This window comes from Rhea pennata, chromosome Z, assembly GCF_028389875.1.
Source record: "Rhea pennata isolate bPtePen1 chromosome Z, bPtePen1.pri, whole genome shotgun sequence".
NCBI lineage: Eukaryota > Metazoa > Chordata > Aves > Rheiformes > Rheidae > Rhea > Rhea pennata.
Genome location: NC_084702.1, coordinates 66,759,559 through 66,784,254, shown reverse-complemented (window position 1 = coordinate 66,784,254; position 24,696 = coordinate 66,759,559). Strand labels below are relative to the sequence as shown.

Sequence of the window (24,696 nt, the reverse complement as noted above, 5' to 3'; positions counted from 1 at the left end):
CGGTTTTGAAGGCCTCAGTCGTGATGAGATACATTTGCAGTTGGCAGGACTGCGTACCACTCCCTGAATTTGCACCACGAGCGCCCGTGCAAGTCGCTGCCTTTGTGGCCGTGTGCCCGATCTTCCTACCTGGGTGCTACACCGGGAGCGCAGCCCGCGAGGCGCCAAGGGCACAGAGCAGTCAGAAGCAAAGGGACGGAGCAGCAAATGACTGAGCAAAGAAAGAGTTTCATCCAGCGCCAGGGGAAACCAGACGCGGAGCTCTCCTTCCTCTCCCTCCTCCTCCCTCTGCACATGCTCCCACCACCTGTAACTCTGCAATCTCCATACCCCACACCAGCTCATTTTCAGGAAAGGAAAAAAAAAAAAAAGGAAAAAAAAAAAAAAAAAAGCCCATTCCCACCCTCCTGCCAGAAATACAGTAAGTTAGTTCAGTTTTTTTCCACCCGTTGTTTTTTGATCCATTTGTGCTTCCACTGAGTCTTCACCAGGGTCCATCAGCCTGCACGCAGCGGGAAGACCAGGGTGGCTGCAACATGAGCTGCTGGGTTACCCCAGGCAGCTCCCCGCATTCAGCACCTCCATTTTCACGCCAGCACACTTCATGGCTGCTAGCGTGCAATAACTGACCGTCTTCTTCCTCCCGGTTGACACTATTTGGATGCAGTGAAGCTGGCTGTCTTCTTTGGGGCACTGGTAAGGCAGCAGGCAGTAGCACTGGGTCTGTGTCTCTGAAAGAACATGTTGAGGTCTTAGCTGCAAACACCATGACTAAACACATGTATTTATAGTTTGACAACATTTCAAAAATCAACAGGAAAAAATGCCATTGCAGGTTCATGATACATTAGAGACCCTAGTGTGCACACAAAGATATCAGGGTGTTAGAAACACAGGCAAAAAAAAAAAAGCTTTAAATATCAGTTTTTTGCAGCACTGGCCCATACAAGAACAGAAACGGAATTGTTTTTTCTCTTTCTTTTTTTTTTCTTTTTTTTTAATCTGCTAGCTTTCCCTGACCTTTCCTCTAAACAAAAAGTTATTAACTTGACTTTCTGTTCCCAATTATCCTTACACACAATGTTGCTGTGAAATGGAGTCCTAAGGTCAGTATTGTGTCAGGTTCTATTATCATTAAAGCCCCTTTTATGAATGTTAAGCTACCTGCTGCTGGCCTTGGTAAAGCTCCGTACTGCCTGTTATTTCATTACCCATTTCTGATCTAATCAGATTCTGACTTTTTAGATTCTTTCCCAGAAATTTCCTAGGCAGGAAACTAAGTTTCTGCCTTCCCTTTCTTAAATCATGTGAAAAGTATGTTTTTTCCATCAGCTTAGCTGCTTTCACATGGTACTGCAGTATATTCTACCCCTGTGTTAATACCAGCTACTCATTCTCAGAAATGCCAAAACTTCCATTTGCTAAACGTTTATGCTTACAAGTGGGAAATGGGACTTTTGTGAAGGTAAGAGGAAAGTTCAGTTCAAACCTCATGAGTCCCAGAGTGAAATCTTATTTTATTTAATTTTACTCTTGCTTGTGTTCTCACTTTTGCTTGCTGAGCAAGACTCCTGCGAGCCTTTTACAGAAGAACACGGAAGAGATGGCACAGGATCCAGCTTCAAGCCACCTCCGCAGTGGAAACATACCTAGGCTGCCTTAGGGCTCTGGAGTAAATAAGCCCAAGTCCTTCATAAATTATTATCAACTTCTAAAAGCTCCTGCACACCGTGTTGCCTGAGGTCTTGGCTTCTTCTTCAGCCCCATGCAGGAGCAGTACCTCGTGTGATGGCTTTACAGCCATTGACTTCAAATCTAATACTGCACAAAGCATCCTAACTCTGCAAAATCAAGTTTTACAATTGCTGCACATCACTAGTGCCCTTTTATTTGTCATAAATAGGCAAGTTATGATAAGTGTCATATTCATCTCTGGAAGTAGAGGAACGAGTACAGCTGCCACTCAGCCTTTTCCTGGCAAGCACGTGATCGGTGCCGAGCCAGCCAGCACCTCGCACACTTACGGGAAAACCCGCTGCTCTTATCAGCTATTTACACAGTTAACAGCCGAGTTGCACAACAGTGTTTATAACATAATCCTCTCAGAGATTTCACCAAACAGCTTAGTTCATTAAAACTCTTAATGAACACAGGTTTCACATGTAGGTATTTGCAAAATTTACCATTAAAATCCCATTAAGCTTGATGGCCCCTGTCTTGCTTTTTAAATAGTACCATGATTTAATTTCATAATTTAATTATATGCTATTGAGGGTGTGAGCCAGATTAACTCCTGAAGTACAAAATATCCTCACAAGGAATAGGACATAACATTGTGGAGTAGGCTTCTGTGGTTGAAGATTTAAATATTAATTCTCCTAAAATTTTAAGTTCCCTTAATCTTCAAGGTCCTTTTGTGCCTTGACTACTAACGAGTGGCAGCTCTATACCACTTCTGCCTAAGGGGGACGGCACATATGTGCGTGCAACGCACAGTAGGATGGACAAAGGACTGACCACACTTCCATACTCTTCTCAACACAAACTGCTCAGAGGATATAGACCAAAAAGCCTGTAAACCCCATTCTTAGAGCAATGAAGCAGCCAGTATGTTCTATTTTCAGTGCCTAAACCCTGGATCCATCACCCCAGTCAGAAGCCATACCTGCACAGTTTTCCCAGTCATAGCAGGTGTCATAGCCACATGGCACTTTCTTCAGGCTATTTGTAGAGAGCTTTGCCCTTTCAATAGCCCAGTCTTGATTGGTATCACTACGGCAAGGGCCAGCATGCAAGAAATGAAACGACTGCTCTCGGAGGCAATTTTCAGCTAAGTACTCACAGCTGGGCTTTGTCATGGTCTGCTCTGAAGCAGCATGTAGCACACAGATGTCTTCCAAGTAGTGGCTGCCCCAGGAAAAAAAAAAAAAAAAAAAGAAAAGAAAAAGAAAAATTATTTTGGCAGACCATGGAGTACATCCCTGCTTCTTAACACCCTGATGGTGCAGAATGAAGAGCCATAGCAAAACTGTGGCCAGAGTGGATATGTATCTTAAGAACTGAGACAGTCTCAATTACTGCAGCATCTGAGCCTTAGGAAGCCTCCAACACCTCAGCATAGTCCTCGTGAGATAAGAAAGTCTTATTCCCATCCAGCAGATGAGAAGTGAAGAGCATGCCTACACAGGAAAATGGAAGGTGAGCTCCCTGCATGCTGTTACCTCCAGAAAGCTTAGTAAACTAACACAGCCCCTGGGGGTGGTTTAGCCGAGTTAATGCAGCACTGCTGACATTAATGTAAGTATGCCTCAGAGGCATAATTAATTTGGGATCAGCGGCAGGCAAACACAGCTAAGCTGCTTGTAGTTCCTTTCTGTATTACTCCTGGTTCCTGAGTGGATTCACTCTCTCCATGTGCAGGCATTTCCAAATGGTATCACATTGTGGAGCTCAATCATTCTCCAGAGAGAAGGAGCAATACCAGTTCACCTAGGATAGGCCTCTAAGGGTTAAGCTTACAGCCATAGTCAAACCCCCACCAGTTAACGTCGGATTCAACCCGTGTATTTGTGACAATGTCTGTCACGCTTTAAGTGTGTTCTCTCTCTGCTCGAGGCATCTGTGCTCCCACAAGAGCCCTTATTCAGGGGCTCACATGAGTGAGATGAACCCCATGCCAAGGGACTGCCTGTGGTCACACAGGAGCCCTGTGGTGGGACATGCGTTGGTCTCAGCTCTACGGCAGTCTAGCCGGTATTTGGTCTGTGCTCATCTTTCCAATCCCAAGCAGTAGGACAACACTCAGACTTGCACCACACCTCCGTCCTTGCCAGCCATTTACTAAAAACCTCTAGGAGTAGAGGAATGCTCTGTTTACTGAAAGGCTCAAAAGTGAGGTCATATTCCATGAAGAGACAGTATGTCCAAGTCTTACGTACTTTTATATGCCCTGGAGACCAAAACATACACATGTGTTTTGGAGCATATTCACCTGAAAAGGGGTGGTTTCAAACACATGGAGCAGAAGTGATGACAGCAAAAGTTAAGAAACTAGAGGAAAAAGGGAGGAAAAGGAAGAGTAGGCATCTCCAGTAGCAGATGGAGATGTAGATTAGAAAGGTGTTGTGATGTGCTGTTTGGTTAATGTCATTGTTCATAGGCTATAAATGGAGCTGTAATTTTGATATAATGGCATTGCTGGCTAATATCTGAACATACACCAATAATCCTGAAGTTGTTGTCACTTCTGTTACTCTTCCTGTTTTGTGTTTGCAATGGACTAACAGTCCACCACCAGAGAAACCATGACTTATCTTTTTTCTAGTGAAAGTATTTCACTTACCCACAGTCTTCTTCTGGAGACATACAAACACACTGAGACCCAACCTGTTTTTGTCCTGGATTACAAATACCTCTAGTCTTAGTTTGCATATCTGAAATAAAATAAAAAAAAAAAAAAAAGAGTTACTAGAATAAGTAACAAATTGAGCACAATTATCTTAGTCTTCTGCTGTAAAACCTAAAATTGATTAATTTCAATTTATCCCAATTTTCTGCCTTCAAAAGCTCCTGTGGTTGGGATTCCACAAGGATGTATGAGTCTACAAAAGTTACTGGAAAAGCCTGTACAAGCTGAAGTTTCAACTATATGCATTATCCTACTTCGCTTTCATAAAGCCTTGTTAATAGAACCTTTTTTTAAAAAAATGCAGTTTCACAACTTTGTAGTTAACATATTATACAGTACAACTTACCCCCCAAATATGAACTTAATGCAGAAGTTTTTGGCTGAATTTATATAGCACTGTGGTAGGCATAGAGTAAAACCAAAATTAATAATCACTTGCTATATGTCTTAAAATCAATCATCTGCCTCCTAGTTCTACCTAGCTACAGTAAACACATCAGAGCTGTGTTGTGGGTCCCAGCAATAGAAAAACAATATATACCTGCAGAAATACTAACCTTTTTCACATGTAATAGATTTTGAAACAGATGGTGTCCAGGATAGGTCTTTCCCACAAGTATACTCTGTTTGACCAGTGACTATATACCCAGCTTGGCAGCTTAGCTTAATAGTTTCACCAATATCATACTGTTGTTTAAACGGAGAAATAGTGACACTGTAAGAGGTTGGTGGCCTGAGGCATCCTGAAGCTGTAATAAGTAAGGAAAAATAAGATTGTTGTCATTTTCATGGTGCAAGAATATTTACAGCAAGTTGTAGTGTTTCAGCTGAAGACCCATATAGTCACAATAACACTGAACACTTCTGACTGACATTTAAAACTAAAATATTTATCATAATTAAATCTAGAAATTGCAATATCCTGTCAATAGTTCTATAAAATATGTTTCTATCAATAACTAAATTACTTGTTTCTAATGTGTGATAGTATGAGTAATTTAATTTTACAGTATGTTGAAATTAAGACTGACATTCACAACACTGTTTTTGTAAGTGAAGCTGTAAGACAATTAAGTGAATGGCAATAGAAAGCTCAAACATGTTCAAGAAGAAATTCACAATAAAATGAATATTAAGTCAATACAACTACATTGTGTTCTAGTAAACCATTGGAGTCTCTCCTGTTCGTAAACCCAGATCAGTTCTGGTCCTTAATTTTCATTGGACTGCAAATGCATCAGGGCATTAATCTGTTCTGTAGACTTTCAAGACAATCCAGGGAGATTAGAGATGAACCTTCCATTTAATATAAAATGTGGGAGTCAAGCTCCTCTAAGGATGCTTTCTTCAGGCTGTCATCAACTTAAAGATTATCTTGATAAGTCTGGAGACAGAAGATGAATCTTTCTGTTGAAGATATTGAAAACTAAACTAGAGAAGACCTGATAAAATCCATCTCAGGGTTTTCTAAAGCATTGGACATTACAATATCCTTACAGAGAATGTAATAACTATCCTTACAGAGTATGTAATAACTACACTCCTGAAAGAGGAAAAATCTAGTCACTCAGTAGGTTTTTGTCATCTCTAATGTAAATGTATGAGATGCCCTCTTAAAACGCTATCTCTTCAGATACCACTATATGTTCTTTTATTAAAGCATATATTATAGTCTGTTTTGTTTATTTTTATTCCTCTTCTGTTTTGTTGCAAGCCAAACTAGTTCTCTGTTTCTTACGTTCACATTCAACATGCTGCTGTGTCCATGTTTGATCTGGTAGACACCTAAGGAACTGAAAGCCACTGAGGACATGACCAGTCATGCAGGCAATTTCAGCTTCCTCCCCCACGGCATACTGGTTCTTTTCATTCTACAGGAAAAAATTACATCTATAGTAACTGAAAATCACATTCAGAATGATTTTAAAGAAAACAAATGGAGACGGTGAAAAATAAAATGTCAATTAATCAGCCAAGTGAAAAATTTAATGCAATATTATCTTAGATTCAAAGATCAATTATTATTGAAGGCTAACATGAAACATGGGTTTCTAATTATCTAGCAAAATATTTCTACTTAACAGATGGATGTGGTCTTTTGCAAGTAGTATTACGCTTTCAATATCAGGTGAAATCAGCAGAAGTAAATATTTGTGTATGTGACTTATTTCTGTATACCTAGCAAAAAGGTTGTAAAAATTGCCAACTCTGCAACTCTCCCACACTCCTTCCTTTCATATCACTCACCCACTTTTCAAGCTCACCCTGATAAAGCCATTTTCTGGTGGGTCTGGCCTGGAGCATCCAGACTCAGGTTCACCAATCAGGATATCATCTTCTCGCCTTGCTTCATCATCATTTATACAAGGAGCCCCTCTGAAAAGTAATTTTCTGGTAAGGATGCATGTTAAACAGTGGCATCAAACTTGGACAAGGAAAGAAGTTCAGAAGCTTTACAATGAAAACAATGAAAATACTTTATCCACTCCAGAAAGCGGCTAAAATACCCCAAAGCAAAAACACTCTTGATTCTATTAAGTAAGGGATGATGGAAAAGGTCAGGAGTGTTGAAGGGAAGGAGACTAGAAGAGGGCTAGAAAAGTGATAGATATAGAACCATAATTTTTATTCACATAACTTAAGAATTTTATATCAAATTAGAAAAAAAAAAAAAAAAAAAAAGAGGTGAAGAACTGCAGATAGAGAGACTGTCTAAGGGATAACAGTGTCTAAGTACTTAGACCAGTACTGAGGGTCGACATGATTTGGCTGAGTTTTAGGGAGCGCAGTCAAAACTCTACTGTTGCTGTCAAGCAACGGTTAAAGAAGGCTGATTTCTGTGAATGTGGAGCTCTATAGCCTGCAGCATCTAATTAAGAAAGAAGAAAACAGGGGACCAGAATCCACTGTTTTTCAAGTGCTCTCAAAATGAATCTCCTCAGGTCATTACAGAGGAGATGAAAATTCTGCCTTACCAGCTTCTGCTCTTGGTTCTAACAAAAAAACTGAACCTGTACAAAGATGTGCTCTTGAAGACACAAGAAACTGAGCCCAGATTTGGATTGGAGTTATGGTTTCAGCTTGAAGTCATAAGACATTGGTACACATCTACTCAAATCACAGCTACTCAAAGTAGAAATATGAAAACTGGGTAGTTTCAGTAGAAATCTCACCAAGGCTTTGAATTCAAATCTAAATCTCAAAGAGAAGAGGACATGACATTAAACCCTGCAGCTCAAAAAAAAGGAATTGTAAAATCTCATGAAGCAGGCAAGTTTTCTACAGCTTCAGATAGGAAGCCATGAGAAGCAGAGTAAAATATCTGTAGACATATATCAGAATAGAATTCATTATATATTTTCTAGGAATAAGAAAAAACGAACTTGAATTAAATTTCAAAGAATTTCAGAAATTTCCTTCTCTCAGCCCCCACTACAAGATTTCTGACAGGAGAGCTGTCTGTTATTTCTCCTTGATAGTCACAAAGCCTCTCTGGAGGTCTCTACCTGTACCCCACAACCACGGGTATCTTTCATCTACTGTCTTCTTACCTGTCTGCGAACACAGAGACATAACAGTCCTCCTCCTCTTCCTCTTCACCCTCACAGGGCTTCCCTCCGTTCATCGGGGCAGGGTTATTACACCTTCGGGTCCTTTTCTTCTTGAAGGAAGCATCACATGAACTCCATTCAGACCAGCAGCCCCAGCGGCCATCTACAGCAACTGAAAGACATAAAAGAAACTCATCTTTTAATGTGTCTGCAGCATTCATTATACTGCTCTTGGTCCATATACAACAGCAACAGTGGGAAATACAATTTTAAATCCTCTGAAAAATGTTAACTGTTAAGGGAATAGATTGTATCCAGAGTGTACTGTTTTCCAAAGAGATGGACAGCCAAATTCAGACTACTTTAGTAGAGCCTGAATATACCTTCCTTTCCTGTTTCAGTTGAAAGTCACACTGAAAATCAGAAGCAGCCTAGTTTCTACTTTTATTGCAGGCATAGATGTTCTCAGTTTTCATGATGCTGTCAGCCGTTTTTGATCACTTACAAAGCACTGTGCTATTAAATTAAATCTTGGAGCTCTAACAGTAAGTCTAAAAATGCAAATCTACTCCCCGTGCAAACTAAAACAAAACACCACTGTCTGTTTTACTACCTCTGGGGTATTTTGTCTGTGTCACTATGAAGCATTATATACACGTTTTTATTTACACAATGTTTCTCCTGCACACACAATACACTTTTTGCACTCATCTATTTTTATATCTTCACTTATTTCTTTCAAAATATTTCTTTATCAGCCAATGTAGCCTTTATTTGCCTGAATCATTTTCCCTTCCTTCCCTTTCTGATCTGCTGTTTTCCCTATGTGTTGTATTGCTGCCCATTTCATTCAAAAAACCTGCAGTTGCAATTGCATGCAAATGTTCTTTAAATGCTGATTGCATGTCCCCTCTCCTTAAGGCATACTAAACTGAGTTCATCTTCCACCTCAAAATCAACAATTTTTATATTCGTTAGCCATTTTGTCTTGCCAGAATAGTCCACAGTGAAAACTAGATCATGGGTTTCTTTTAATTTTGACCACAATTATCTTTGATCTCAATTTCATCCTCATTAATTTCTGTCTTTTCTAGCCAAGGAGTCTTTTATTTTGTCTTATGATTTATTTTACAAGCCAAGACTACTCAGTTTGATTTCTTCTTAATTCTGCCTTTATGCTTTCTGACCACCACCTCTGGATAAGAAGTGTCATGTGTTTACTAAGGGTAGGCCTGACATATCTTTGATCACCAAAATTGCCAGGGGCTATTCTGTAAAATATATGACATGGTTATAACATGAGTGTTTTAGAAGAGCATACTAAGAGCATAAAATTGCCATACTAGGTTAGATAAAGAGTATATCCATTCTGCCATTGAAAATGACCATAAGGACAGCTAGGGAGGGTTCTAGGAATGGGCAGGGCATGCAGCAACACTTCCTGAGAGCCTTACAAAATTCCAACAACCGAGGCCAGGGACTTCCTGGACCCCAACTAGTGACCTAGTTTTTAATAGTCCTCAAAGGATTTCACTTTTGACCTGTCCATTTGACCCTTGAGACCATGCACACCTTCAATATGCACAAAATTCCATAGTGAGGAATTCCACAACACAAGGACACTGTGTGGAGGACCATGTCTCCTCATCTGTTTTGGACTTGCCACTTTCAGCTTTGTGTCCTTACACTGTGAGAGCTGCTGAAAAATAAACCTGCTCTCCAGTCCTGGTTTTAGACAGCTTCGTCATGTTACTAGTTTTTAAGTGAGAAGAGTTCTAGTTTAAATATAGGGCCATAAAACTAGTTTTATGTGAAAGAAGACTAGGATTAGTGAAAACATAATGAAGAAGGTGTTCATTAAAAGGAGGATTAAAACTGGCTGTGCTTAAAGGGATTTATCATGATGTGGGTTGGTTATTAATCAGCATCACAGGAACTAAAAAAAAAAAAAAAAAAAAAAAAAAAAAAAAGAATAAAGTCACCTGGTAATTATATATGAAAAATGAGAAAATGTTATACTGCCCAAGTTGAAAGCAAATAAATTCCTTTTGCTATATTAAACCAAGAACACCCTTACTCTTGGAGCTCCGTAGGGCTGTGACCCATTCCATCTGCACCCTGCCAGCTGCCTGCACCCCAGGGACCTGCAGCCCTGCTTTGGTGCAGCCTGCCCATGTAACCCTGGTGCAGAGCTCAAGCAAACAGCCAAGCTGTGAGAAAGCGCTGCGAGAAAGCCAGTAGAGCAGAATGGCACAAAGTGGCAGGTAAAATTACAGAGAAGAGCAGGTTTGCTGATCAGAGTTGTTAGCAGTTCAAGGGTTTAAGGAAGGAAAAAAACACCCCAAACCAACATGGATAGGTATAAAATCCTGAGGGGGGTGGAGGGGTAAACAGGGTTAGAATATTAAGTCAGCAACATCAAGGACCTGTCCCTAGGAGCAGCTGAGGCCAGCTCTTGCACACCAGGCTGATGCTGCCTGGCCAGGAAAGATTTCCTGGGGATCTTAGAGAAAATGGACAAACTAATGCCTATCCTAATATCTGGCTAAATCCCAGTTATCTACTGTACGTATTAGCCCATAAATAACAGCTTTTGAGTTGCTCATATGCTGCTTTTGGAGTCTGAGTACCATGAAAGCTGGATGAACAGAGTGACCTAAAAGGAGCAGTGATGAGCTGTGTTTTAGGACTAATCTTTTATTTAACATTTTCAGAAAAAGTCTCAGCTCCAGAAATAAGAGCTTGGTATCAGAGTCTGCCAATGACTCAGTTTGGAAAATTGAGATACCACCATGGAATAGCTAATGAAATAGAGACCTGGTGCAATAGAAATGAGTTGGAGCTCAACAACTCAAAATGCAGGACTAAGCACTGCTACATTAAGAATAATATTTTTTGAAACATATTGGAAAATTATGATTTGAAAATAACATGTCAGGTAAAGGCTTTGGTATTAGTTAATTACTGGAAACATTTGTATAGGATCATAATCATTGTTTTGCTGTTTATTGAAGCTTCAGACTTTTGTTCCGGAGAAAAACAGAATTTAATTTCAAGTGCTCTACAAAAGCAACACTTCTCAGCTTTTCCACCGCATCGGAGTTCACGACGCCAGCCCACTGCGCGGTCTGCATCTGAGGGCCCGTGTTTACACCACGGGAGCGTGACCCCGCATACCTGACTTGTAGTCTGGAGCCCGCTTCTCGCAGTGGTCCCCGTAGGTGCCGGCCTGGCACAGGCAGAGGCACTCCGTCCCGGACAGCACGGGCCTGCCGTTGTTGGGGCACGGGGCGCACTGGCAGGGGTCAAACCTGCCCGCGTATTCCCTCAGGGCTCTCCTGAGGTTGTGACGCCTGGTCGCTGCACATGGCACGTTCTTCACCAGATCCACGATGGGCGACACCTGAAAGGCAGGCAGCCAGGAAAGGACTACTCAGGTGCAGCAGCTGTGAGACAGTGACTGCTAGGTCAATTTTGAAGGCACCAGAATGCTCACATGAAGCTGTACCATAAATGAGCCAGGAACATTGCTGTGTAAGAAGTTATATATGCTTTAAAGGAGCCTGACTCCTCCAAATATCTAGATTATCTCATTTATATTATTTCCTCTGCTTAGGGCTCAGCAAGCCAGTCGCAAAACCTCATCAAGCAGATATTGCATCTAAAAATTCAGGACACCTTGCAGGGGATGCTTATGCTCAGCCACTGCGTGTGTGAGGACACTCACACACTGCCTTCAACATACGCAAACCTTGTGCGGCTTTATAAGCCGAGACACACAAAACGTAGTTCTAAAATATTCTGCGTATTGTTTTTATTGTGCCTGCACATTTGCAATTATCACCACATTCAGCACCATCCTGATTTAAAAGATGGAAACCACCCAAAGAGTGCTCTAGAGAACTGCTAGTTGTTGAGTGCTCTACCATCACGATATTTTTTGCTCCTATCCTACCTCAAAGTCAACCACCACAGGGTTGTCCTTTGTTGATTCCAGCCAGTTTGTGAAGATGGTGTGTTCTGGAAAAGCTCCCTTTTTCTCCCAGGCAAGAGCTGCAGCATATTCTGAACTTCCACCTTTTACCAGAGATACCGATCGTTCGGCCGACTCCAGAATGGAACCTGGTAGAGGATTTCATTGAAGAATTATCACATAGATAAAGGCCTCCACAGACGGTGGATTTAACAGAATTAAAAAAAAAGGGGGGGGGGGAAGAGAGGGAGAGATAATTTAGAAGAATACATTAAGCTTAATTTTATGAAATTAGCTTCTGCAGAATGGAACCTAAAGTCAAAAAAAATCCCCGCTGTTATATTTAGCAGTCTGTCACAGTCTTCCAAAGAAAAGCGCATAACACCTCAGCCACAGAGATGTTCAGATCTACGCGACAGACTTGTGGAAGGTGCAAGGTATACAGACTCCACTAGAAGGATGCTCTGCAAAACAGGAGCATTAGTCCCTGCACGAATAACTGGAATTGATTATAAAATGAGGGTGAAACATGGCACAAGTGATCAAATCCCTGTTTTTGTTGATGCAGAATACATGACTTCTGCTATTCCTGGAGAAAATGAGCCTCCTGCAGCTACTGAAACACGTTCTTGGCATTGCCAGGGTGCCTGCTGCACCTCGGTTTCTGCTTGGCCCAGTGAAGAGGGGAAGGGAAGGGCAGGGCTGCGTTACTGCTGCCAGACCCCCACTAGCCCCGCACTGTCGTCAGTGAGGACACGGACTTGGTCAGCATTGCATGCTGCAGGCTGCACCCGTTTCCCACTTCCAGCATAGGCTGCCCCGGAGCAGAGACTGAGGGAGACGTTTGTCAGATCCACAGCTGCCACAGCACCGCTATGGATCCCCTCAAACTGCGGGATCTCCCTCAGACACTTGGTCCCCTACTGATGGCACTCCAGAGCAGAAAAAAAGCACCCCCAGATCATAACTTCTTTTCCAAGGAGAAGATGTTTCTGACTCTTGCTTCAGAGAGAAGTACTGAAATATCGGCTCCCCAGAAATTGGTGGAAGCTGCACTTTTACTTCAGCAGAACTAGGATTTTACCCTGAGCACCTAGCTGAGGGAATAGTATCTCAGAGTAAATGACAGCGCGTGGGCTTCATTCTTGTCACGGTCACCTTCGTGTTTCACAGTCATTCTGTTTGTGGTGCAGCTGGTACTGACTTTCTTTCTCTTTACGAAAAAGATACGCCTAGTGGTTTCTGTGCGGACACACTCTGTTGATTCATCCACCGTCAGACCTAGAAATACCACAAAGCAACAGCTGAATCACTATAAATTTGTTACGCGATAGTTCCACGCTCTCAGGCACGCCACAGCAACACAAGCCGTTGCAGGTCTCACTGCACCTCAGTTTCTTTCAGACCTCTGTGCCAAGCTGAAGCTTCTCACTCTCCCCTCTTCCCTCTACCAGCCCCCTCTTTTACACCTCATCCTGATCCCATTGGCTCTACCCATGTCTAACTTCTCCCAGATTTCTCCCTCCTATTCCTGCTGGGGTATTTCTTCCATGCCATTTCTCCGCTGGTGTCTAACACCCCATCCTGTCACCAGCGCCCCATGGAACAGTCCTTGTCCTTCAGTCTAACCACACAGGTCAGCAGTGGTGGGAATAGCAAACTGTGCCATGCCCTGCAGCAAGGGGCTTGGAAAGAGGCTGCTCCTCCCATGGTGATAAGACAAATTTTAGTATATCACCTTTTTAAAAATATATGTATACCTACCTTAAAAAAAACCCTAATATGATGTATGTATACACTAATGCTAAATGTGTATGTGTGTGTATGTATATACGCACACACACGTATTAAAAGTGTGTACATCTGCTTATATCAGTTTTTAGTGAGTCATTCCTGCAGCATTGCCATCAGCTGGCCTAAGAGGAGACTCCACTGCTGCAGGCTTGCACTTCCTAACATACAAACAGCATTAAACAGGGTTATGCTTACCAGTCCCTTCACGTACCCTCTCGTACCCATGCAAGTTACAGTGGTAGCATTAAGAATCACTGCTTTTTAACCTCAGATTTCCACTTTTGTAGTATTCACTTTTCAACAGTCTGGCTATCATGAGATTGGAGTCATTTCTAACTACACCAACAGCTTTAATGACTGTAGCCGAGAAGGTCCCACTTAAACTGAGCTGGAGCATCTGCCCTATGAGGAACAGCTGCGAGAGCTGGGCCTCTTCACCTTGGGGAAGAGAAGACTGAGGGGGGGATCTTATCACTATGCATAAGTACCTGAAGGGAGGGTGTCAAGGGGACAGGGATAAACTCTTTTCAGTTGTCCCATATGATGGGACAAGAGGCAATGGGCAGAAACTGAAGCACAGGAAGTTCTGCCTGAACGAGAGGGGGAATTTCTTCCCTGTGAGAGTGACGGAGCCCTGGCACAGGTTGCCCAGAGAGATTGTGGAGTCTCCTTCTCTGGAGATCTTCAAGGCCTGCCTGGATGCAACCCTGTGTAACATGCTCTAGGTGACCCTGCTGAGCAGGGAGGTTGGACTAGATGATCTCCAGAGGTCCCTTCCAACCTTACTGATTCTATGATACCTCTCATCAGACTTCAGTCCTACAGTGGCATCTGTTTGACTGGAATATCTTTTCCAGTTGGCACTCAGTCTTGGTATGAAGATATTAGGAAGTGTCCCTGAGCATTGGAGTACATTTGTGTACTCTGGAGTACATTTGCTTCTTTCTTGGCACTTCCCCTACTCTCCCAGCTCCATCCTACCCCCTGACCAGTTGCTCCTTCTTGCTCTCCCGAGTCTCAGCCAGCCTCCACCCCAAAATCCCAAGGTTATACTACCCCTTCCTGGGCAGCAGGGCACAGACAACAGGTCTGGAGATGTTTGTTCTCCCACCACTCCAGCAAGGCATGTACCCATGCAAGTTACAGTGGTAGCATTTAAAATTTTTTTTTTTTTTTAATGTTAACTTGGAAAACTTACTGTGTGCTGTAAGGCCTGACAATAAACAGTGATTTTGTCTTAATAAAACCATAGGAAAAGGTGGTAAGTGAATCCTGACTTCTTGCTAAATGTTACATACCTGAGTTTTTCAGCTCCTCTGAGCTGTACTGGTAAAGAATGTCATAGGAACCACCCAGCTTCCCTGAGGTGTAATAATGAGTGCCAAAATCATCAAATATTCTTCTGTATAAAGCATAGTTGTACTCCAGGGGCAGGTGATTAAGTGCTTTTAGAAAGACGTCTGAGAGCTGTAGATTTGACTGTTTCATTTTGAAGTTTGCAACAGAAATAACTTTATGGACTCTAATAAAGTTGGAATTCTGGAAATTAAAAGAGAGAATGAGCACTTTCATAAGTAATTAATTGTAAAAAGTAGGGGGGCCGAGAGTATGATTTGAGCCATATTGCAAGTAAATAATCCTGTGTATCATGCTGCTTTAACCATGAGTAAACCTGCACAAACTAGCCCTTGAGTTTACAAGAGCCCCATAGGATAACACTCCATTACTATGTGGGAGTATATAGGAAAAATTAAGACTGTAAGCACTAAACAAAGCAAAACAATTCCTACCATAAGAAATACAGCAGCAATAAGACAAGAAGCCAGGAGGAAAGGGTTCAGCATACAAGTATAGTCATCAGTATGCTGTTTACAAACAATCGTATGAGTTGAGAGTTTGGCTGCTAGTTCACTGTGTCACAATTTATTTATCAGTATACTGAAAAAAACACTGCAGGAAGAAAGATCTCATTCAGTTTGTGTATCAGGCTTTTAACAGGCAAGGTTTCAGGAAGGACACGAAGGAAAAAAAGCAAAGTAGTAAGGTTCAGAAACCGGAAACATCTCTTACATTTAGAAAAATCTCATGTTTTCGACAGCCAGCTCTACTCTGCTTGCATCTTCTAAGCCAAGTGGGCTTGGAGACAAGGATGTACCTAGACAGGAGGACCACTACGGAAGGATTTTAATCTAGGTCACCTGCCTACTAAGTTATTGGCTAATTACCATGCATTTCTGGGATTTCATGACAACAATGCTCAAAACAAACATATATCCAAGAAACCTTCCTGATGAAAGTTTCATTGAAATGAACATTTCCATAAGTAGTTTTTGGTTGTGCTTAAGCAAACAAGAAGCCACCATTCTACTAAAAATAATTTACAAGTTCTACAAAAGAACAATTTGATCTGTGTATAAGTATCTCAACAGGAATCAAATTAAATAGATTTCCAATGGCTGGAAGTTTACTATAGATGAATTCAAACCAGAAATAATGGACCATTTAAGTCAAATTACTTCACCACCAGGAAAAGTCAGCAAGGCTTGGAGTAAAGCCTCTGTCATAGAAACCCTTAAAATTATGACTGTCATTTTTGTGAAAAATTAATTCCAATTTTATTACAGCTCCTGGGCTGCAAGTAGGCCTTAGTGTTGGTCCATCCTATGGCCTCTGCTATGCAGAAATGCAGACTAAATAGCTGATCCTTTACTGCCATTAAACTAAAAATATGTGAATCTTACATTCCTCAGTATTCACCCACATTAAAGGGACAGAATCTCATGGGGGGAAAGACTTTCTATTTTCAGAAACTTTTGTTTGGATGTGTTATTTCTGAGATTATCTTTGTGATCAAGCACAACTTGGCACCTATGTGACTCCAATATTACAATGTGAAAATTGGTTAGTAAATGAAAAGTTCATGTGGTTTAATTCCCAATATACACAGATTTATATCACATGCTTGAGTGAACTTCATTTATTTTGGGAGTTGTGTTTGCCACTGTTCCTTCCACTGCACTCTTACCCATCTTCTCACTCAAAACTGAGATGGGGAAAGGACTGATTTAGCTGATTCGAAAATCTCAAATCTATGTCAAACCTAAACTTTTATAAGTGGAATAATCCTATGATTTCTGTACTAAAACAGGGAAGTAAGTTACATTACAGAAGGTATATCATAAACAGGAATATGCTGTAATATCAGAAGATGAACTTCTTTATGGGTAATTCCAGTGATTTTGTAAAATGCAAATCACAAACTAGAAAAAAACCCCAAACATCTAAATTACCATGACATAATCATCAGTATCAATAGCTTTGTTCTGTGAAATGAGCAGATGGAACTGAAAGAAGAAACTGGAGGAAACATTTAGCTACCTTTTTATGTGAGGCTTCAATGGCTTTCTTGAAGGAGGAGGTTGATGTGACTTGTGTCCGTTTCTTTTTTGAGAATAAATATGGAATACCAGAACTTCTTTTTCCAGTATGACTGAATGAACTACCTCTAGCATCACTGTCACTCAGAGGAGTTAAGTCATTGTAGAAATCTGATGCTGCATCATCTTCTTCATTTATTACCTACAGATTCAGTAAAGGAAAGTGTATTTGCCCAGATAATCTGAAACAGATCAACCTATTAAGCAGTGACTTCTTGATTTTTTTTCCCTAGGAGAAACATGACTGAATATTTGAGACAGTGGTAAGCTAAGAAGTCATTCTTGACACAAAAGATGAACTTATTGGACAGGTCTGTGATTCTATTATTAGTAGGTGAGATGAATGAGAGGTAGACTTACTAAAATGCAGTTATATAAGAGGAAAAAGAGTAAATGCATCTTTCTAAAATTTTGCCACCTGAAGATTAGGAGTAATTTTTCAACACACTTTTCAAAGACTCCCAGACCTTCAGTCTATGTCACAACTACCTTTGTCATCTACACTAGGAGCAAGTCCAAGTCTCACAGCTTCCATATCGCGCAACGCATAGAACTTGGCGTTTTCTGTCCTTTCTTCCCCATTCCCCTGCTACAGGAATGAATAGATTTGATCCAAACCGAAGTCTTGGACCATACTGCCAGCGTGGGCACACATGCTGCCTGATGGACTAGGGATAGGTGGGAAAAAAGCAGGGAGTAAGTTAGTCTGATACCCTTGGCAAGCCTCAGCAGTGCTGTCACGCACAGCACAGGCACCCAGACAACTTTAGCGTCAGCTCAGTGGTGACTGAAATTGGGCAAACTCCCCTTGAAGAAGTACCAGAGAAGATGACTTTATATGTTAAAAGAGAGAGATGAACTCCTAGAAGTATCTGACACAAACTTTTCTGCAGGCTAATATCAAGAACTAAAAATCAAACAGCTTTGGAGAGACTTGGACAAACTAAAGTTTCTTTCGTTAAATATTTCTGAGCATAGCAGTTTTTGAATCTCACTGACTAAGCTTACAGGTTACAAACAAATCAATCTGTTTCCAGATAACACATTAACAAGCACTTTGCTCAGTTGCTCTTTTTAAAATCAGGCTAGAAAAACATGCAGCACTGGTGACAAATCAGCAGTGCAGATTTCATCCATTACCTGAGACCTTTTCATGTCCTGCATCTCTTCTCTACTAATGCACTATTTGCTGCAGTGAGAGTCTGCCAGTACACATGCAGCCTGATGTCACACTCTAGCTATAGCATTCAAATTATTTTCTGAAGTCATCCTGTCCCAAAACACACATCACTGCTTAAGACTTGTGCACAGAACTTGGATGGATTATAACAAGGCGTTTTCAGCTAAGAGTCACTGCTTGAGAGTACCTGAAAGCTGATAGCCTCCAAATTTGCAGGGACACGGTATAATATCCTTGTTTCATTGCGCTTCACTGTTTTGCACTGTCCTCCATTGAATGAATTGCCAAGGACTTCCCCTCGGCTCTCTCCTGCCAGAATGTGAAATCTAACAGAAAAGTAACATCCAGAGATTAAAAGATCCCCAAAACATATATGACTTGAAGCATTTAGGTGGTATATAGCTTCAATGAAGATACCAACAAAGGACATGAGCATTAAGATAAAGCTACTGCTCTGAAAAAAGCTTCTGTACACAAACTCTTAATTCATACTAAATTTGCCTACAAAAAACATATCCAAGCTGTAGTAGCAAACTTCTTTTCTACTTTCCATCCTGCCCTCTAGACAATGGCAGAGATGCAACTAAAAATGGTCTAAGAAAATGACGAGCTCTTCACCCACATCATGAATGATGTTTCCACAGTGCACTGAAGTCATTCAAAAATGCAAAACCACTTGGAGCTGGCATCCCATGTTTAGGTGTTAAACTGCTGAAATTCACAGGCTGGAAGACATGGTGGTTGGTATTAAGATGTGAAAAAATTCACAGATCATGCATAATCAGACCTATTTAGAAGAACGTCCAATCTTCTGAAGTGCTTGGGCATAACTAAATCAGCAATTGCTGATATATGGTATACTTGGTGCTGTGAGAGCAGACAAGGTCCTCCAGACAGCAGTGCTCTGACAGCTTTCTATTGTATCCAATATGGCAAGCAGCACAGAAGGGAGCCTAAGCCTTGAAGATGGAGTAGGCAAGTTCAAGCCTGATTAATTGCATACTTATAATCTCTTGTTAATTCTAATTTGAGAGGTTATCCAGTTTAATTGGATACTTTTACATGCTAGTATGGGGATTATCTTATTTATGTAAGTTAGTGAAATAAAGTTTCATCATATCTATGAAAAATGCAAACAAAACTTACTTACCCACTGCCTATTAAATGCACACTTGGGATGCTCCCATACTTTCTGTTACACACTGGTTTTTTTTTCCCACAATTTCTTTCATCTGAGTTGTCCCCACAGTCATTTTCTTCATTGCATTTTAGGTTTTTTGCAATACAGCGACCTGCAGAGAAACAGCAGCAAAATTACACAAAAACTCATTAAGTCTGAATGCAAAAAAAAAAAAAAAAAAAAAAAAGGAGAGAAAAAAGAAAAGGAAAAAGAAAAGAAAAAGTAAAAAAAGAAAAGAAGTCAATCTCTTTTCCTTGTAAAGGTGTGAATTTGTCCAAGGAATTAATAGTAAGGCAAAATCCTGCCTTGATTGTTCAAGTAGGAAACAAATGTTTCAAATCTACTTATTTGCCTTGCTTGGAAGCTGTAATGACTTAGTTTAAGGTTTAACAAAGAGGTATGTGGTTATTTTGCATTTGGTCAGATATATTTAAACAGAAGATTTCCACAAGAGGGCTTACAAATATAATAAAAACTCCACTAACCTGCAAATTTGGACTCAGACTGAAACTCAAGTCTAGTAAACATTCTCCCTGCCCCTTTCCCTCAAGCTTGTACATGAGATATACAAGATCCAAATCACCTGACCCTCAATAAACAAACAATATCTTTAATCTTTTGATTATCTAATAATAGAGAAATTACGTAATGAAGACTCTCGTTACCATTTTCACACTGGAATTTATTCTTGCAGTCAACTTCCACTATGTTGCAGAGTTTAGTTGGGAAGCATGGGCGGGAATCGACCAGTGGCTCAGTACAGGCCTGACCCCCAAACTGTGATGGGCGAAGGAGTGACCGGACACGAAACTGAGGGAGAAGAAATGAAAACAGGGTTATTTTTGTATATTTTGTAGCTAAGGAGCCTTAGTGGCACCTGAGGCAGAGCCACATGCCTCAGTGCTGTTGAAGATTTGTTGGAGCCATAGCCCTGAAGGAAACCATCAGCTATTCTTGTCCTTAGGTCCTGTCATGCCATTATCCCAGATAAGGCTGGCAGGGAACTAAAATCCAAGAGCCTCAATAGCCCTGACAGAGTACACAATTAAACTTTTGATGGTGTGGGTTGTATCACATGAAGAACCAAAAATAAAGTCTCTGTATCTTCTGTTTAAAGGGTAGAATAGGAAATGATATGAGAACAGCCTATCTGAAAATTTTCTTTATCATCATTGTTGAAGCAGAAACACTATGACAATTACATGTATTCACATGCCTAAATCAGTTGGCCTAGTTCCCACCCATGGGAGCCCTCATTTGAGGAGCACTGGGTGTCTGGACAAGACAAAAAACAGTATTCCTGAAAAATTCCACCTCTAAAGAACTGAGAGCAAAATAGAGAACTCAATCTTCCCCTCTCCTCTCCCTCTTCCCTGCATCTCAGGATCCTTCAAACAGAGTAATAAAGCTGAAGGCTGCTAGACAAATCACTTCAGATGTTTTTCACCCTACTTCAAGGGCTTACCACTGAAATCTATCTTCACACAGCTGAACTGCTCCTTCTCCAAAAAGGACTTTTCCCCACATCGGTTTCCTTGCAGACTTCCTTCACTGTAGACGGACCCTGAGTCAAACAATGCAGGAGGAGCTCTACTAAAATAGATACCCAGTTACACTGGTTAAGTGTGGGTGTGGAGGAGCAACATCAGACCATCTGTGAACATTTGGACTTGAGATAACATTTCCTTGTACTCCATTTGAGCTTCTTAACACAGTTAATACATTCTTTGCTCTGAGCTTCAATCTGCTCATTTCCCATTCATTAGAAGCATACTTAGTGATCTTCACATTTGTCTTAGAAGTCACATCCTCTGTTCTCATGGTTTGTAGTGTTTATAAAGATCATGAGCAGCAGTTTTGAGGGAAAACAGACTGCAGTCTATCACTTTTTGCTTGATACAACAAACATGCTGCATCAATATTTAAAGTCAATAAAAATGGAACAATGTTTTGTATACAGATGCCTAAGTAAAAATCCAGCACTTGAACAAGAGGCTATTCACTACAAAGAATTCAGTTCCTTTGAGAGCAGCTCTTGTAGTTTATTTGCTGTCTCCTGCTGTCTTTCTCCACTCTGCTCTCATCATTCTCTCCATCCCAGTTTGAGGACAGGACCCCACAGGGCAGTTAGCATATCTCATGCCTAGAACTAACAGCTTCTTCATGGACTTCTACACCATGCTGGTCTCATCCTGCGTAGGTCTATCATAAGTCTAAAGATATGATACCTAACGGAAGTCAGGCATGGATTTCTGAAGCTGTGTGGGACTTTCAGAAGGAGAGCTGTAGGCTGTGTCTGCACACAGTGAAAGATGATCTCATGATCAGGCTCAAGCTGAGATCTACCAGCCACATAACCACTATAAACAACCTGTACTCCAGTCACCTGCAAACTCATATCTGCCAGGTCTTGATTTTGTTAGGTCAAATTGACTTGCACCTGCTCTTTCACCTTTCCACTCTCTGCCAGGGAAGGTATCCAGGTGGTAAAGGTTCACTGGAAATGCCCTATCAGCAGCCTCACAACTAACTCCTAATTCTGCTGTCAGTCAAAAGACACAAGGCAAGGAGGAGAAAACACCATCCAGAGACTAGATTCCCAGAAGAATTTTTTTTTACAAATATTAAGTACATCTACTTGGCTTTTGTATAGGCTACAAAGGGTAGGGAAGTGGCGTTCTGGATTTCTTCGCAGTAGTCTTGCACTGATCCTGAATATCAGTGTAAAAATGTAGCCTGAACAGTCCTAGCCAGTGCCAATTAGGATTTGTTAACTCTTTTCAATGGATGATTTGATCTTATTACTTTTCTTTAGGATGTATAAAAATGCCGTGGATTAGTCATAAAGATTCCGTGACTTTCGCCTACTTAAATAGGCATCCAAACTATGTCTTAATTTATCCTGTGTGAAAAACTCATTTATAATAATGACAGTGGCACTTTTCAAGTTCTCATAAATGGGTTTACGCTACTAAATTGCTCCTTTCTGTTTTGATCTCCTTATTTTAACTTGTTCCCTCCAGCTCCTACTGTTATGATAATTTATAACCAATTTCCCTTGTTAACTTAAACTGTCATTTTGCAGACCAATTTTCATAAAGTTGAATGTCTGAAATGAAGGTAACTCTTTAGTATCATTTCTTGCATCCATATAATAAATTTTCAACCTACTTGTTTTTTAACACATGGGTCACATTCTGACCAAGTGCCAAAGTCTCCAAGCTGACAGTTGATAGGGCATGCTTGCTGGTTACATGCACGAGATTCTTGCTTTGTACATAGCTGGTCACAGAAGTTTTGCATATAATATTCATCCATTCTTATTTCCCTAAAAAATTTAATTGAAAAAGTTACACTAGAAAGGGAGCAGAGACACTGTAGATAGATGTTTTCTAACTGTGGGTGAAGGCTAAAGGTAATGATTTGAATACAATTAAGAAACCCTCAGAGTAGTAATAGGAAACTGTGAAATGTTGATTGAAAGAAAAAGCCAAGTGTATCCAAAGTTTACGGAGTAAGAAACTTGATTTTGATCCATCTCATTTTGAATGACCCAAAGGATGGCTATGGAAAGAGAGCCAAGATGGAAAGAGGGGAATTCTGGCCAATTAAGAATATACCAGTGAATCACATCTAGTTTAGTGACACTGAACATTCAGTTGACTAACTGTTGTTGAAAACTAATCCTACAGGGAGGAGCTTTCTGCAGGCTTTCCTTGACATAGCTAACACCTCCCACGGCATTGCTCTGCGCAGGGCAGACCCCCTGTAACAGGGCTCCGAGCTCCAGCCCCACTCCACCACCATTTGCTCACATAGACTAGCTACTCAGGTGCATGTGGCTGGCAAGGCCAGTTTAGGACAAGGTTGTTCTCTCCTCACTATGTGCACTGGCAGAAATAGGTTCATCTGTAGGCATTGCAATGCACTGTATATGTAACCTTGAAATATTTTGAATCTTATCATTAAAAAAATTTCATCCACTAAACATTTGAATATGGCAATTTTTCTTTTTCAATGTTATGGAAGTAATCGCTTCAGAGACAGCTGCTCCTCCCTAAAAGCAGTATTTTATCAGAAGACAATTAGAAACATCAAAATAAAAATAGAGAGGTAATTTGGCCCTACCTGTGCCTTGTCTGTATTCCATAATTGCAGGTTTGTGAACAGCTGGACCATGATCCCCACGGATAATGTTCACAGTAGCACCCCCGGCTGCTCTTAACCACCAGGCCCAGCAGGATGAAGTGCATTAAAATATTCTTGTCTATCCTGAAGATGTTCATCTACAGCAAATGAACAGGTAACACAAAAGCACACGGAACTGGCACACTCACAGTTGTGCCCATGCTATAGTAACATGTCTGTTTTGATTTTGAAAGTCTATAAATCTGATTCACAATACAAAGTCGCTAATCAATGTGTCTGGAAAGTGGCAATAATGCATGAGGTACATCAGCAATTTAACACTTTAAGGCCACTAACAGTAGCATAACAGCCATTGTGACTTCTTATTTGTCTGGAGTACTAGTCATGATCTCGTGTTATTCCCATTTAAGAAACTGCTTATAAAACTTTTTGAATATGTGACAAAGATTTGCTATTGCCCATATTGTTCTAAAGGCATAGCTAAAAATATTTTCTAGGAATAAGAATAAAAGCAGATGCCAGTTTCTTTTAAACATACAAAATAACCACAGAAACTTAAGACTGGCCAGGCCTAACCTATTACATCTCAGCTGCAATTTATATACTAAAAAAAAAAAAAAAAAAAAAAAAAAAAAAATCACCCTTCCATCAGCAGCTTGTTGTGCTTATTCTTAGTTTTGACTCCTCCATCTAAACCACAGGCTATCAATATTCAAACTCATCCTCAGTCTTCTGAGGAAGCTTTATTTCATGAAGACGGAGGTTATAGACAGCCTTTGAGAAGGAATAATTCTTGGTAAACTTGAACAACATTTTCAAGACAAATCATTTATTCATTGAAAAACGCAGAAGTTATTTTTCTCAACTTGAGATCAAATTAACAGGAAATTTGACAGACTATTGTGGTAGAACGTAATCCTTTTGTTTTGCCAAACTATAATTTTAGCCTCAAAACCCCACAACCACAACTGAGGAAGAGCAAAGGGTTTTTTGCATCAAGCCAAAAAAATTTTCCTTTCTTTAG

The 24,696-nt window shown here is 40.6% G+C and overlaps 2 protein-coding genes across 2 annotated transcripts in view; both read right to left on the bottom strand.

Annotated features, from left to right (window-relative positions):
- The window catches only part of RPL37 (ribosomal protein L37), a 334,257-nt gene that overhangs the window by 51,278 nt on the left and 258,283 nt on the right, over positions 1-24,696 (bottom strand). The window lies entirely within an intron of this gene.
- C6 (complement C6) lies at positions 550-23,809 on the bottom strand. The gene is made up of 17 exons (XM_062600078.1): positions 23,652-23,809; positions 22,695-22,851; positions 20,189-20,333; positions 19,494-19,635; positions 18,531-18,669; positions 17,105-17,305; positions 15,025-15,265; positions 13,091-13,213; positions 11,915-12,081; positions 11,137-11,362; positions 7,960-8,131; positions 6,673-6,784; positions 6,147-6,279; positions 4,966-5,157; positions 4,343-4,433; positions 2,666-2,907; positions 550-731 (listed from the first exon to the last, which is right to left on the bottom strand). The coding sequence occupies exons 1-17, from the start codon at positions 23,807-23,809 to the stop codon at positions 550-552; spliced, it is 2,823 nt and encodes a 940-aa protein (XP_062456062.1).